The sequence below is a fragment of the Nicrophorus vespilloides genome, unplaced genomic scaffold (assembly GCF_001412225.1).
Source record: "Nicrophorus vespilloides isolate i.1.1-1 unplaced genomic scaffold, Nicve_v1.0, whole genome shotgun sequence".
Classification (NCBI taxonomy): domain Eukaryota; kingdom Metazoa; phylum Arthropoda; class Insecta; order Coleoptera; family Silphidae; genus Nicrophorus; species Nicrophorus vespilloides.
In genome coordinates, this window is record NW_017095813.1 from 40,181 (window position 1) to 55,896 (window position 15,716).

The window sequence follows — 15,716 nt, forward strand, 5'->3', positions numbered from 1 at the left end:
TTCAACATGCGACATACTTTGTGTGAATCATACGATCTTGCAAACAGAATAAACATCAACAATCCATGGCCATTCTGCATTTTTTTCTCTCAAAATTTCAAGTCATTGTTTATGCTTTAATTCAAATACAATTATAATAAACTTTATTTTCTTTACTTAGAATATTACATAATAGATTTTACTAAGCTTCCAGATAGAGTTCTACTTATATTTTTGCATGATGCATATATATGTTGTTTTGAAAATATATTTTAATTTCTTGCTTATTTTCTTCAGTCAAACTAGTATTGTTCTAGTACTAGTGCTATGAGCTACGATCATCAAACAAGTCTCTAGTCTATCTAGTTTTATGCAGTAATTAATCGATAATGATAGATCTCTAAGTAAAACGAAATGAACCAAAATTAACTACGCAACAAGAATCAGTCGTTCTCATCCGCTAAAAAGGGGTTTCAGTAGAAACAAAACTAAGTAGTAAAAGAAACTATGGTATATGTATTTGTTAAGTGTTCCAGCCAAAAGCCAAACCCGATTACTGCGGGCCTTCAGGTGTTCGAAAGTAAAAGACACAATTGGGACCTCCCAATTGAGAACAAATCATAGAAATAAATAAGTAAGTGTGATCCTGCAGTTAGGCTCTACATAGAGAACTTTTATATGTAAGAAGGTCCAAACTATGAAAACAGGAAAACAAACAAAAAAAATATAAAACAAAATAAAGACAAACACAAGTAAAAAAAAATAGAATAACTTAAAAGAGAAATATCAAGTACTAAGTTCTTAGTTTACATAATAATGTAGTCCACCAGTTCCGCATACCTTTTAGTTTTTTCTTAGACTCTGTAAGAAATACTGTGGATTAAAACATGGTATCAGTAAAAACAGTGCAAGATTTTGTATTTGGAGAACAAAAGGACACACACAGAAAAAAAATCAAAAGGGCGATGAACGAAAAGGGATTGATCGTAATTTTTTTTGGTGTTTCTTCAATTGCATGGATTGGGTGGAGCGAATAAAACAGGGCGGGTTTTTCGAGTGTGTGCGAGAAAAAAGTATAAAAATCATTTCAAATATATTTTTCATTGATCGAAATAATAATACCCAAATTTGTCGACATGCAAAAAAAAAACAATTTTGTTTCCAATTTTGTAAATTAAAGATTTTGTGTTCGTTTTAGAGTGTTGGAGAACATTCGAAATCTTACCATCATCGCCGAGGTCTTCCTCTTGTTCTTCCTCTTCGGTGTCAGTGCTTTTGCTTTTTCCCATCTTTTTCAGTTTCTTTTTCTTTGCGGCTCTGCGTCTCGCCTCCATGATGTGCATCTTTTCTTCTTCCGTTGTTCTCTCCTCCGCCAAAATTACTTCTTCTGCAGCGACAAAAATCAGTTACATAATTAGTGCACGGCCGTCGAGTGCACTACAAATTTGGAGAGCTCCACTTACCGGCTTTGCAGATCCACTGAACGTAACCGTTCAACTCTCTTTCTAATTGTGCCGCCCTTCGCAACTTTAAAAACTCCTGCCTATTCTCTACTTTCTCCCTTTCTTTGGCAAACTCACTACAGGAGAACAAACAATTTAATACAGGGTATCAACTAGCTTACAAACTTAAGTTACATTGTAAATCTTTGCTGCATATTTACATGACATTTTTGTTTTCAAATCATTTGCATAATCATTATAAATAATGTACAGCAATTATTTTTTTTTCCTTATTGCTTCTTGTTAAAGAAAATTAAAGGAGAAAAAAACTATAGAATATCGAATCTTCCAATTATTTTTGAACTTTGACCTTTTCGTGATCATACGGAATTACACGTATTATTAACGATGAAGACATTAAATTAATTATGAAAATTTTCAAATGTTTTCTGACGTCAACAAAATTAAATTTCTATTTACTAGAGAAACAATACTGTTCTTCTCTTTTTAATATTATTTAACTCAAGTATTCTACTTCCTCTAGACCAGCGTTTCTGAACCTACGGGTCACGAACCAGTATTGAAAGGGACACAAAATGACACCTATCACCATGTGTCAAAACGTCCAATAATGTATATTATAAATTCACAACCCTTGTTTTGAATGTACCAACCTCAATGAAAACCCCCAAACAACTAAATTTAATTAAATAATATGTCTTGTGAAGTTGTGTATAAAGATATTAACCAAATCTATTTAATATTATGTAACAAATTATTATTGTTTCGCTTTTAAATATTTAATATTTCGTGATAAAGGTACAAATAAGTAAATAATTATTACTGTAACATATCCAAATTTAAACTCTCTGAAATTGCATGTATTGCTAGCAAATAGGTTTATATTTTCATGTCCGTCCTTTCTCCCATCTCTCTTTCTCTTTCTTTTATTCGGTCGCTCCGCTCTATTTCTTTAGCAGAGTTATGTTTGCTTTGAGCGAAGTCTAAAATTAGACTGGAAAGGAAATAATGCGGAAAGACAAGTTTAAAAGCTGGTTCAAATCGCCCGCAATATTTGCTTTTCATGCGTTCCTTTTAATCTATTTTTTCTTCTTTCTCTCTCTCTCCCTCTTCTTCTTGACGTGGTTGTGTTGTTGTTATTGCCGTTATGAAGCATGAAACGTACGGAAATGTGTGATCCAATTTTTGAATTCGGATTACGTTTTCTTTAGTTATTCGTTCTAAATGCGGATGAAGGTTGCAGTTTCTGCTAAGCTTTTGCAAATCTGCAGCAAATTTCGTACGGCACACGGAAATCTCCTTTAAATTGCATGAATATTATATGGTATAACACATAATTCATCCTAGTGTATCAAATATATGCAAGACATTCTATTTTCCGCTAACGTAATTAAATTATTTGTGAACATTTTTGTATTAAAATTATTTTTTTCTATTACTGATAAATAAGTTTATAAGGATTATTGTGTATACAAAAATAGTGAAATTAATTAAATTGCATAGTAGTATGTTTGGTAATTAGTTTGTTAAGATTTCCATAATTATCTGTTACAGACGTTCAAAAAAACATTAATTGCTGCAGAAGAGAAACATCATTAATTATCATATAAATTGAATCATCAGAAAGTATAACTATAGAAGATATAGTTTGGTATTTATAGAGATAAAAGATACGTCCGTTTGTGGCCTTCCCGCATTTTCAATACGATCGTAAGTAACTCTATTTTCTAAACACAATTACAGAAGTTCTGTCCTACTTTTCTTCAGGGGTTTAATGGCTTTACAGTGCAGTATATTTGAAACTTTATCGTCAATAACTGGAGGTCAAATCTGATTTGTATTTGCGACTATTTGGTACGCTATCTTATATCAAATATTTGGAAAATGGAAAAACTGAAATGTCCCAAATATTATGAACACATCACTATTTCTTCTGCCATATATTTTTTCTGTATTCAAACTTATTGATTATTTCTTTTATGTTGTTTTAAACATTTTAAAAAGATTTCCAATTAAATTAGAAAAATATAAATAATAAATTAGAATAAAATTATCAAGTTTTAATGCAGATTCTTCAAATACTTTGTTACATTGTTCTTTCTTTGTGAGTTTTATAAAACGAAACGGAATCATTTATGTGCTTTGGTAAATATATTTTACTATATATACGTTGATATTTTAAAAGCTGGACATATTCTTAGCAGCTAAAGGATGTGTAGAAAGACTATTGATGATTATAAACTTATTTATATTAGTAACAGTGGTCTTGGGAATGTAATAAATTGCATGGAAGCTTTCAACGATATAAGTACAGTTTTAGCCGTTTACGTTTCGTGAATATAATCAAAAGCACCTGCTTGAGTAATCCATTCAAGGTAATACTCGAATGTTTCGAGGAACTGCCGCTTGGAGCGGGCCTTGTAGAAGTTGGCTTGCCTCTCGACACGCAGCCTCTCGTTCGAGAACTCTCTTACAACAAGATTTACCAATTTGTACATTCCATTTCTTCACATTTGATAAAATATATTAAAATTAATAAACTAAAGATCGTTTCTCACCCGCTGAGGACACCGAGAACTAGATTGAGCATGAAGAACGACCCCAGGACAATCAGTGGCACAAAGTACATCCAATTGAAGTAACTGCCGACGGCATCGTTCATCTTCGGAAAGCAGAGTAATTTTCAGTTTAGTTAAGTTAATTACGTTGAATATTTGTTTTTGTTGTACCCAGTATAGAATGGAAGTCCAGCCTTCCATAGTGATACATTGGAACACCGTCAGCATGGCGAAACCTATGTTGTCGAACGACGTGATCCCATTGTTGGGACCCTGCCATCGTTCAAGGCACACGGAATTACCATCTCTGCACCAATTGCTCCCCTGGAGCTCTGCCTGCGACTGGTTGTCGGTATTACAAGGCGCCGCCAAATCACCTTCCTTGACGATGACATCTGAAAAAACATACGATTTTTATAACATATTCAATACTGATTTATTACTATTCAGTCAAAATTATGGGTCATGTAAGGTTTGGATAAGTTAAGTTAGGTGTTATTGAAGCACACTATGGCAATATCTGTCAATACAAAAGTGCAAGTCAGTTGAACTACATTTTAGAAAGAATAGGTAAACGTGGTTATAGGATATAGTTAAATATGACAACCTTGTCCACATACATAATAATACTGCGTTTGTTTGGAGGTTACGTTTAGGTTAGGTTATGACAGAAGAAACAGATAGACAGATGTAATAGATATAATATTTTGATTAAGTTTCACTAAAATAGAGAACTATTACAATGGCTTTAAAAAATTGTATAAGTAATTTTGATCTGTTAATAAGACAAACCTAACCTTGTTTACATTCTCAATATCTTTGTTCGATTAGGAGTTAGGTTTAATGTAGGTTAATATAAATGAAACGGATTTAGACAGGTAAGCAGTTATTCTTACATGTTAACAGATTGAATAGATATATAAATATTCTAATAGGTGAGACAGGTATTAATGTTTTGACAAGTAGAGCAAATATAATATTTTGCCAGATAGAATCAATATTTATTCTACTCGAAAATAGATATTGAATTTAAATATTTCGACAGACACAATCGGCTGACACAAACTGTTGAATTAAAATGTACCTTATTCTGCATGATATAACTACGTTAGATTATTGGTTAGGTTTAGTTTAGGTTAAGTTATGATAGATGAAATGGGTTTGGACATGTAAATCAGTTATTGTAACATTTTGACATATGATTAATATTTGGACAGGTAGAATAAATATAATAGTATGCCAAGTGGAGCTAGTATCATGTTGAAACGAATATTGAAAGGTTCTGACAAGTGAAACGTTGAAATATTTTGACAGTTACAATAAATTAGGTTTGATTATTGTACAAATAACAGGATTTGCTTTTTAAATTTGATTTAACTGTCAAGTGTTTATTCAAGATTTTTTTGTATTACAAGATACTAACAAATATATCAATATTAAGTAGTTTTCTCCAAATAAGGCATCTTATGGTCCATAAAATACAGTAGATTGTAAATTAAGTTTATTTTTTGGTTTTATTTTGGAAGATTTTTGTTTTGCTCACATAGTTTTAGAGTGTAGTATAAATATTACCTATATCGTGGAGGCTGTAGCATGTTCTGTGCAGAGCTCCCGAGTAGAATTCCAAGCCAATGATGGCAAAAATGACGATGGCGAATAACACCAACAGTCCGATTTGCAGAAGGGGAGCCATGGCTTTGATGATGGACTTCAATACCACCTGCAGACCTACGGAACGAGATTACACGAAACGCTGCATAATTGCTAACCTGATAGCACACTAAGTGATCAGAGAGAACAAAAGAACGAAATAAAACAAAAAACGACTAATTATCGTGTGTGTGTGTGTTTTTATGTGTTAAGTTAAGTCTTGTATTGAATGTACTTCTGAATTTGAAAAGTTAAATTTTTCTAGTATTTCAATTGACAAACAAAGTGAGAGAGAAAAGTTAAAAAAAATAAATAAAGTACGAACGTAAACGTAAGAGTTTCTGGAGTGTGAGTGAAGAGAGAAAGTTAGTTAGTATCAAGTGTAAGCGTTCAAGAAAGAGATCTGAGATAAGCGCTAATCAAATAATAAACTAATTTGTAATTAATAAATAGTATATAATTATAGTAGTAATAATAATAAAACTGTCTAATTTCAATAATTAAATTAAACTACGTTCGATATAATATAATAAGTTTTGTACAAGACTAATGAGACTACCATATTAATTGTACAGCATACGATTCTAAGTGTTCTTTGTTTGGGGGAAGTCGTATTTTGAAAGAAACAAAAAAACAAATCACCAAAAAATAAAACAATATGGGACATTGTAGGGGGGACTGTGTCCAAAAACGAAACCAAAAAGTGGACTCTGGGATTTGAAAACATTTTTGTTACCGTCGATTCCCTGGACATTTTTCACAAAATTAAGCGAGAAAATACATCCCGATCGAAAGAAAAAGAAAATTTTCCAAAAATGAAAAAAAAAAATTATATAGAAAATCATCAAATTTTTTGCTTTCCAACATAGTAAAAACAGTTTACTGAAACCCAACTGAAAATTAGCAACTGGAATACTTACGTGGAACAATTCTCAATGGATCTTTACTTTATTTACAAATTGATTTTCTCGGTGGGTTGCATAACGATTTTTTTTTTCGAAGCTTGCAAAGTAAATATGTTAACAAAAAACAAGTAAAAATGGTAAATACAATAAAGGAGGGTTGCGATGTTGAGAATTGCGCGAGAAAACTTAAGGGAATACATCAATAACCACTTCCGAAGAGTGTTACACTTTATAAGTTTACGACGGGTAATTAATAACTAAATCGCTTACTTTTCTTTCTGGATTTTTTTTGCACTCTTCAAACGCTTTAATATGAAAGAGCATTGAAAACGTTCTTATTATTTATGTTTCAGACAAAATATAATGAAAAGTTTTGAATTAGTATTAAACGCTTAAAGATTTTATAATTTCTTTAACAAAAAAAAAACTTGTTTACGAACTCCTAATTTTGTATCCTTTATAGTAAAAATAATACATTATCAATAATTCCTATAAATAAATTTACAAAATATAATCATTTTTGAAAATTAATACTTTTTTGACAGGATACGTCAAAAATTTATTATATTGTAGTGACATAATATAAAATAATTGCTACAAATTAATGTACCAAATAAAATACAATTAATTTTGACAGTTAATATTATCAAAAATAATGATGACATTGTCAACAAGTCCCATAATTTATTTTTTTAACTATAATTATTTTGACAATTAATACTTTTTTAGCAGAATATTCTATAATATTGTTGTGACATAATTAATTTAATTATTTGATGTCTATAAAATTATCAAAAATAATGATTGCTATATAAATTAACAAAGAATTATCGTTTTTGTTTCGTAAACCGAGAATTCGTAAAACGAAAAATTAAAAATATAATTCATAAAAGTTAAACTAACTATACAAATAATGAAACTTAATGTATGTTTCATTATTGGTTCATATAAACTAAATAATAAATAGGACAATAATATCAATATCATTGTTGAAATTGAAAATAATATATGAACGTTTCAATTCTCTGAAATCGCGCGCTGTACGGAATACATAATTTTTTGCTTTCAAATCAAATTGGATTCGGGCCAGAATTAATAATGAAAAATGCAGAGCGATGCAGATTAATTAAAAATAAAAAAAAGTGGTCATCAAATGAGAAGTATTATTTACAATATTACGAATTTTAATATTGATATAAATAAATATAAAAATATAAAGCAAATATCAACACAATTTTTACTAAAAAAAATATATGTTTATTACAAAAAAAAAGATTTTTTTTGTTTAAATTAAAATATTTTCACACAATACGCCGAAAAAATGGAGTGGAAATGCACAAAAATGCACCAGAAATAAAAGACGAGCAGCTCTGAAACAAATGCACTGCGAACAATGTGTGTCTGATATATTTACATTTAATTGATTTCATGGGCCCTTTGTGCGTTCTGCATTGTTTGCTCGTGTCATTTTTGTTTTTACAAATTCAATTTTGTTGCATTGTTGAATGTTTTCAAGCTCATAATATTTGAAAATACTGCTTTCTACACTATACTTATTTTTACCCTATTAGTTTTTTTTTTAATTTAGGTTAGTTATTACCAACGTCGTAAACTTATAAAACTAATTTTTAACAAAATATATTTTTTTTGATTATACTCGAATATACAGAAAGTTGTTTCAAATTGAATTATTTTTATGAACAAGTGTAGATTTTATTTTACAATTTTTTTCGTCAATTCAAAATTATTTATTTACATTTTTTTTAAAGTTTCAATTATGAGTAATAACTGACTGATATATGTTGAAATCTCTTTCAGTCTGAGAAATAAAAGATTTTTGAAAAATGTTATAAAATTTTGTTGAACGAAAAGTTGATACAGACGAAAACCTTAATTTGTAAAATAATAAAATTATTTAGTATTAAAGTTGTTTCAAGAAGATTTATTTTTAAATAAAAGTAGATTTTATTTTACATTTTTTTCGTTAATTAAAATTATTTTTTTTTCATTTTTTTTTAGTTTAAATTATGAATGTCCCAAAAACTTTTCTTGAAAATTTTACAAACTTTGGTTGAACAAAAAATTGATGCAACCTAAATTTGTAAATAATGAAATAATTATCAAATTAGTTAGTAAATATTTATTTTTAATTAAGGATTAAAAATCTTTTACTTAATTTTAAACGAAATTCAACAACTTTCTGTACTTATGTATAATATAAAACCCGTGAAATTAAATAATAGCAAGCGAAAATATATGACAAGACCAGCAGTTCCCAAACTTAAAATGTAGAGATTTCCATTTTTTATTTCATATATGCTGATAAATGATCTTGTTTGTTTTTTTTTTAGACTGAATTATTTTATGAATTTGAAGTATTTCGAAGATGAATCGATGATGTCTACAAGTTAGTAAATGCAAAAAACTCACCTTCGATTAACTATCCATTGAAAATTCTGCAAATTCTATTACGTGACGTGTGTAGTTATACATAATAAGAGCTTTTGTAATAAACTCGTGAAATACAATACTATTTAATTAAAAAAACAAATTATATACAGATGCTTCGACATTCCTTAAAAGTTCTGCAAAAATTTGCTAGGTGTGTGAAATAAGAGTTTATTTAACACTAAAATATAGATTGCTATTTATTTTGGTGGTGCGTTTTAAATTTGTTTGAGAATCACTGGTCAGGATGCAAAAGAAGCAGCAAATAACGCCTATACCTATTTCGTAAAGAAACCTAAAGAACATGTTGCTTTCGACATTTTTTTGTTAGGTTGACGGCGTTTATTTGATTTCTTGGTAGTTTTGTAAGTGAAACATAAAATGTGCAGGAAATGTCAACTTATAACTTATTATCCACAATTTGCTGAGCAATTTAATTGTAATTCGGAACCGGATGATCGGGGTTTCTTAGAATCTTTATGTTTTGTGCGAATCGAACCTTTCACACTACAGTTATTTGTAGCGTGCTTTAATTAATTTAATATTTATGAATTATGATTCATATTTAATGTATGAAGTTTTCGCGAATCGATTAATTTAATTGAAATAAGCTTCTACAAACTGTGATTCATGTTTCTTGATGAAAAACGTTAATGGATGCTAACTTTGACGTCATTTTCATTCGCAATCTATGAATGAAATTTCTTCGAAATAAGAATCATTTATTTAATAATAAAGATATAGAAATACCTCGTATAGTGCGGGAAATAGGTTCCGCCAATATCGGACTGTTTGAAATGAAATACATGCAAAAATAAACTGGACAAAAATTAAAATTTAGTTTGTATTGAAATTTCCAATCCGAACTATACTGAAGTCGCGCTATGCGAGGTATTGATTTACCATAGTTTACGACGTGATACTTGACAAGTAATGTTTCAAGTTTCAAGTTATGTTGTCAATAGCACTTTTAACAACTTGAGATCACATACTTAACATTTTTTTATTCTTAAATCGCAATGCACTTTTGTTAATATTATTTATAATTAAATTTATTAAAAATTATAAATTTTCCTCATTTTCAAAAGCTCTCAACACAAAAAATGCCTTGCAAATTAATGTGCAACGTGTAAAATAAAACTTATTTGAACACAAAACTATAAAATTTTACTATAAGCAATGACAATGTAAAAATGTATCTTACGTTGGTAAAATTACAAATTTTCCTCATATGAATTTTGACATATATTTTTCTCACTTTTGTAGGTTAATGTTTTTAATATTTCCATTGATTTGAAACAACAAAAGCTCTTACACAAAAATAAATACCTTGAAAATGAATGTGCAACGTGTAAAATAAAACCGTTTTTTATTAGAATACAAATTAAATATAATTAATAAACAAGTTTCTATGTTATTGTTCTTATTTTAACAAAGAACTATAAAAATTTACTATAAGCAATAACAGTGTAAAAATTGTATCTTAAGTTAGTACTAAGTTGTCATATTTCTGTGTAAACAAGTTGTTAACGCAGGGGTTCTCAAACTTTGCTATAGTGGCGAAGTCGAAGAAAATCTACTAGTAACATAAAGTTCTCCCTGAGATAGATCAAAGTTTTGACTTGGGGTGCTGCGGAAAAAATCTGATTTATTAAGGGCGTCGTAAACCAAAACATGTTTGGTAACCCCTGTATGTACTTGAACATAAATGATATACGTAGAAACATCTATATGCAAGTAGTTTGACAAGTATCACGTGGTTTGTGGGCTTATTTAAAATGGATGAAGCCATTGGATTAGCGCTAAAGTAGTTTGAGATAGGTTCGTTCTTTTCTTTTGTTATGCAAGTTCGACCGGAAACCCCGATCTCGGTTTAGATCGCGAATTGGGTAATTCGACGCTGGAAAGTTCATAAACCAATTTCCCATGGCAATCTGCTTTATAATTTGCGCCAGAAACGAAGAGAACGGTGGAAAGAAACCAAAGATACGTAAGTAAACACAAAGAAGGAGAAAAACAAAACACACTTTTATATATATTTAGAAACAGAAAGAAAGAGAGAGAAAGAGAGAGTTAGTAAGGAAACGAAAAGAAAATCACACGTTACACATGGTATCGCGTATCGATCAACTCATAATATGTAGAATAGGTTTCAGGTCGAGGTCCATATTTAAGCGAAATCCAACGCCGTTTTCAATTTGGTTACAGAAACGAATCGATGGCGTACAAAGAAAAAAAAAATAAACAAGGAATAACGAACGAGCGACAAAGAAAAGAGTACAAGAAAGAGAAAACAATAAATAAATAGTCGACGAAAAGAATACAGGAAAAACACATAGATTGTCATAAAAATGGTTTGCCCTCATAGCCGGAAATTATACGTTCGTATATAACAAAAAAAATATATATAAAGACAAAAACGTATGCTGTACAGTTTTTTCGTTTCTTCTCGTCTGTTAAAGTCAGTTAATTTTAATATATCGAAATGGGTCGATGATCGAAATCATAAGAGAACTCAATTAAAACAAAAAAGAGAAAATAAATTAAATAGAGTATAAAGAAATGGTTTAAACACAGAGAAAAAAAAGATAGAATAGGTGATGTTTTAATAAAAGGGAAATCAATAGAGTCTGGCTGCATGAGCTGAATATTTCTTTCGCCTATTGAGTTTCCTTTTATTTAGAAAACAGGTTTTTTTTGTTTAACTTTTTTTTTTCACAGTAAAGAAAGTGGATAATAGATATATTTTAAATAATATGTTTTTTTTGGATTGTTCTAAGTTAGTCATCTACTTACTAGGGATGCCAGAGACTAGCTTGAGAGGTCTTAGCACTCGAATAGCGCGTAACGTGCGCAGGTCCACAGCTACGATTTCCTGAGGGAACATCGTTAGAAACCTGCAAAACACTAGCCTCTAGCTCTACTCCAATAACTAGGCACACTAATATCTAGTCAATGATAATATAACTAAAATAAAAACAAATCGTATCAACGAATAAAAGTATATATAAATGTTTATATATATATAAATAGAAAATAATAATATTAGTAATAATAATACGAAAAAAAAAAACAATTTCAACATAAAACAATAAACACATTTTTACCATGTTCTGTTTGATGCATTTTTTTTTACGTGTACGTATGTCACTGGTTCCTGCGTCAAATTGTGCATTCAAGAAGATTTTCTTTTGTTTCCAAAAACAATTATATTAATTAATATCATAGTAATTAATTTACAAGTCAAAAAAATATGTACCCACATTTCTTCTTAAGAAAAAATTTAAAAAAAATTATTATATATAATGTCTGTTTCAATATATTTATTGTTATTTTTCCTTCAAAATGAATGAGATATAATTTTGTTAAAAAAGTAAATATAAAGACATTCACTATTAATGAATGAAATTACATTTACAAGAATCTTATCCATTTTTTTTTCTCTTTAAATCAACAGACAATTTCTATATTATAACGTTTTTATTAATTTTTCTAATCATAATAAGACATTTTCTTATTACTAGAAACAAATACATATTATTGAATGTTGTTATGTATGTCAAATGTCAACAATATTATTTAGAAGATGCATATAAAGTTGGGTTACAAAATATTTGTCCTTCATGATTATGAATACAAAATTATTAAATTTGTTTCGAGTTGGTACGGATAATTGAAATTTAATAATGTTAATATTTCACATTTAAATAAAACAGGCTACGTTGGGTATTGTCATGTGACATCTGTCAAAAGTAATATACTTAATAGAGTTGCACATTATGTATTTGCAGAAATAAATAGTGTTAAATTCTTAACTCAAACAGTTACTTTTTTATCAATAATTTGTATGTTTGATAAATACTATATAGCAAAACTAAGGCTGGATTTGATAATACTTATGTTAGTTGGTATTCTATAAGAACAGTTGGAATTAAGCAGATATGAAAGGTAAGTACAAATTAAGTTATTTTATCAACTTTGGTAAGAAAATATACAAGTTAATTCTAAATTGAAAAAGTTTGATTTCATTAATTTTATAGAATTTTATAGAATAATTATTTACAATTTTATAACTGCCAAATGTTTAGAAAACATGTTTAGAAAAACTGTGATAGTAGGAGCAAAAGCTCTCAGGAAATCTGAAAATAAAAAATTTAAATATATTTTTCTGTAACCATTTGACAAAAAATTGGATTGAATTGTAAAAATATTAGCACTTTTTTCACTTATTGTAGTTTCCACTTAATTGGAGCGCCATCTCTCATCTATGAACTATTTTTTTTGTAATTTTTGTAATTTTTAATCCATTTTTCATATATGTAAGAAAATATGAATATAATATATTCTGTAATAAAAAATAAGTTATTTGAAATATTCTCATATTACATGAAAACATAATTAAAACTAATAAAATGGATTATACGTGTTATTAATATTATTATAAAATAATGTATGAAATGCATGGATTCGTCCATTGTTCGTGTGATTCATTTATAATTGCAATAAGTAGACCCACGCAAAACAAATAAAAACGAATGCACGAGGTGACATGTTTCTTCGGGCATAAATGCAATTAATTCGTATAATTAATTAAGTTCAGCAGTCGGTCGGATTTTTTTCTCTCTTTTCAGTTGTTTATTTTTGTTTTGTCCACGTTTTAATTTTACGTTTCAGCGGAGTTTCGATAATTCGCACGCATGCGACGGCAGGACTAATGGTTATATAATTATATCCAGTTGCACATGCAGTGAGTGCACGTGCGTATGACTCACACCGAAGTTGTCAATTAGAGAGAAAAGCCATAAAGAAAGACAGAGAGAATATATTCAATGGAAATCGGTGTTATCTTCCAAACATTTCGCATTTATATCACTTATCGCCGTATTGTATTTCCTGAGACCGGCTATATTTTCAATAAATCCTCTTAGGGTTGTTTCTCGTTTCATGTATATTTTTTTCTTACTTTCTTTTCTTTCATTGAAATGAAAAACACCACGTAAAAATAGAAATGACCTAAATTAGATTTCCTTAATCCAGATTAAAAAGTGGCTATGTTGCTATAATTATCGATACTACGAGAAACAACACATTTAATAGTTAGATGGTTTCTATCTTAACTATTAACCAGAAAACCCATTAATGGAAAAGGTCTTTGACACTTATTATATACACTTTGTTGTTTAACTCCAGTATTTTTTTAATATAATGATATTTATTGAAACAGTCGCATATACAAAAATACAACAATACCTTACATCAGTGTTTCCCAACTCTTTTGTACCATGTCCCACCTATGTCTTTCTAAAATTTTTATACCCCCTATATAATATATACTTAATTCGACATAGGTTAAACTTTGGACTAATCCATTTTCCAGTTAACTCTTTGAGAGGCGGTGGGTCAAGTATTGTAACTTTTGAATATTTTTCTAGAAAATATCCATGAAAAAGGAATTACCCTATAATCGGGTTGGTATGTTAAGGTATGAATTTTTATAGTCCATACGATCCGATGTTGATTCAATTGACGAAGTTGTCTGATTCAGTTCTCTAGATCAGCGTTTCTCAAATTTATGGGTCTGCAACCCCCTTTTGCACTCAAATTTGTAACCTCCCGAGGACTAGGTATGCGTAGAAAAAGATTGATCTGTCATCAATTTTTCTGCGACCCTCACTTTGAGAATCACTGCTCTAGATATTTGGCAAGTCTAGAAATTTAAGAATTTCTGGCACTTCAAAGGGTTAAGAAATTTAACAATCGATGTGGGCCACATGTTAGAAAACACTGTCATAAAAGGTTTGGATTCGATCAGTCCAGATTTGCAATAGTCCTGTTTGATAATTTCGAAACAAACTAGATTTTAATCGATAAAATCAATTTAAAAAATATATCACAATACATAAATGATCGTTTTTTTTCCTTTATACAACAAGTCTATTTTATCAAACAGTTCGAGATATTATCGAAATCGATTACCCTCACTATGTGAGATATTGCTGTATTAATATAATTATATTAAAGAAAAAAATGGTTAAAGACTAACTGTTGTCAAATGCGGCTGTTAGTTGAATCAAGTGAGTCAATCTATGTTTATACCTTTCTTATTTTTATTTTTCATACATTAATATTTTAAATACTAAATAAATTATTAATTTGTGATATATCGAAAGTAATAGGGCAGAAAATCGTATAATCAGTAGCCGATTCATTACTATTTTTTTTGTTATAATTGGAATTATAAATAGGTGTTTATTTTTGGTGACTGTCGAAGTAAACTGTATTACATATACATTATTGAATTTACACTATTTATTCCACATTCAATTAAATGTGTATAAATCAATTTCCATTCATTATTTTAACAACTCATCAAATTTAATAATAGACAAAAATTGTGTTAATTTTATTAATTAAAAGTAGTATTTTCAACCATGTTATTTAGATAATTAAAAATATAAAATAATTGATTAATTTATAATAGCAACTTTACCACATTTACATAATAATTTGAATGAAAATAGTGAAATATTCAAGTTATTAATAAATCTGATTAATTAACATTTTCAAAATTAAACTACATTGTGTTATTAGATGTTGTAATATTTTTTTTTTGCTAAATCACATTCAAAACGTATTTTTATACAAAAATATATTTTATTTTGTTGCTTTATCACACAACTTGATCAAAACCATGTGTACTTATGAGCTTTGAA

General features: G+C 28.9%; 1 protein-coding gene across 20 annotated transcripts in view; it reads right to left on the minus strand.

The window, feature by feature from the left end:
- Positions 1–15,716, minus strand: part of LOC108565398 (voltage-dependent calcium channel type A subunit alpha-1) — a 57,285-nt gene that overhangs the window by 20,049 nt on the left and 21,520 nt on the right. For 11 of the 20 annotated variants that reach the window (XM_017924870.1, XM_017924960.1, XM_017924896.1 and 8 more), the window contains exons 4-10: positions 11,800–11,900; positions 5,573–5,728; positions 4,172–4,395; positions 4,001–4,104; positions 1,443–1,558; positions 1,205–1,366; positions 820–852 (exon numbers count right to left, since the gene is read on the minus strand). In XM_017924870.1, the coding sequence (XP_017780359.1) occupies positions 820–852; positions 1,205–1,366; positions 1,443–1,558; positions 4,001–4,104; positions 4,172–4,395; positions 5,573–5,728; positions 11,800–11,900 (896 nt within the window). The remainder of the gene's footprint in view (positions 1–819; positions 853–1,204; positions 1,367–1,442; positions 1,559–4,000; positions 4,105–4,171; positions 4,396–5,572; positions 5,729–11,799; positions 11,901–15,716) is intronic. The other 9 variants (XM_017924888.1, XM_017924977.1, XM_017924924.1 and 6 more) reach the window with 4 other exon arrangements.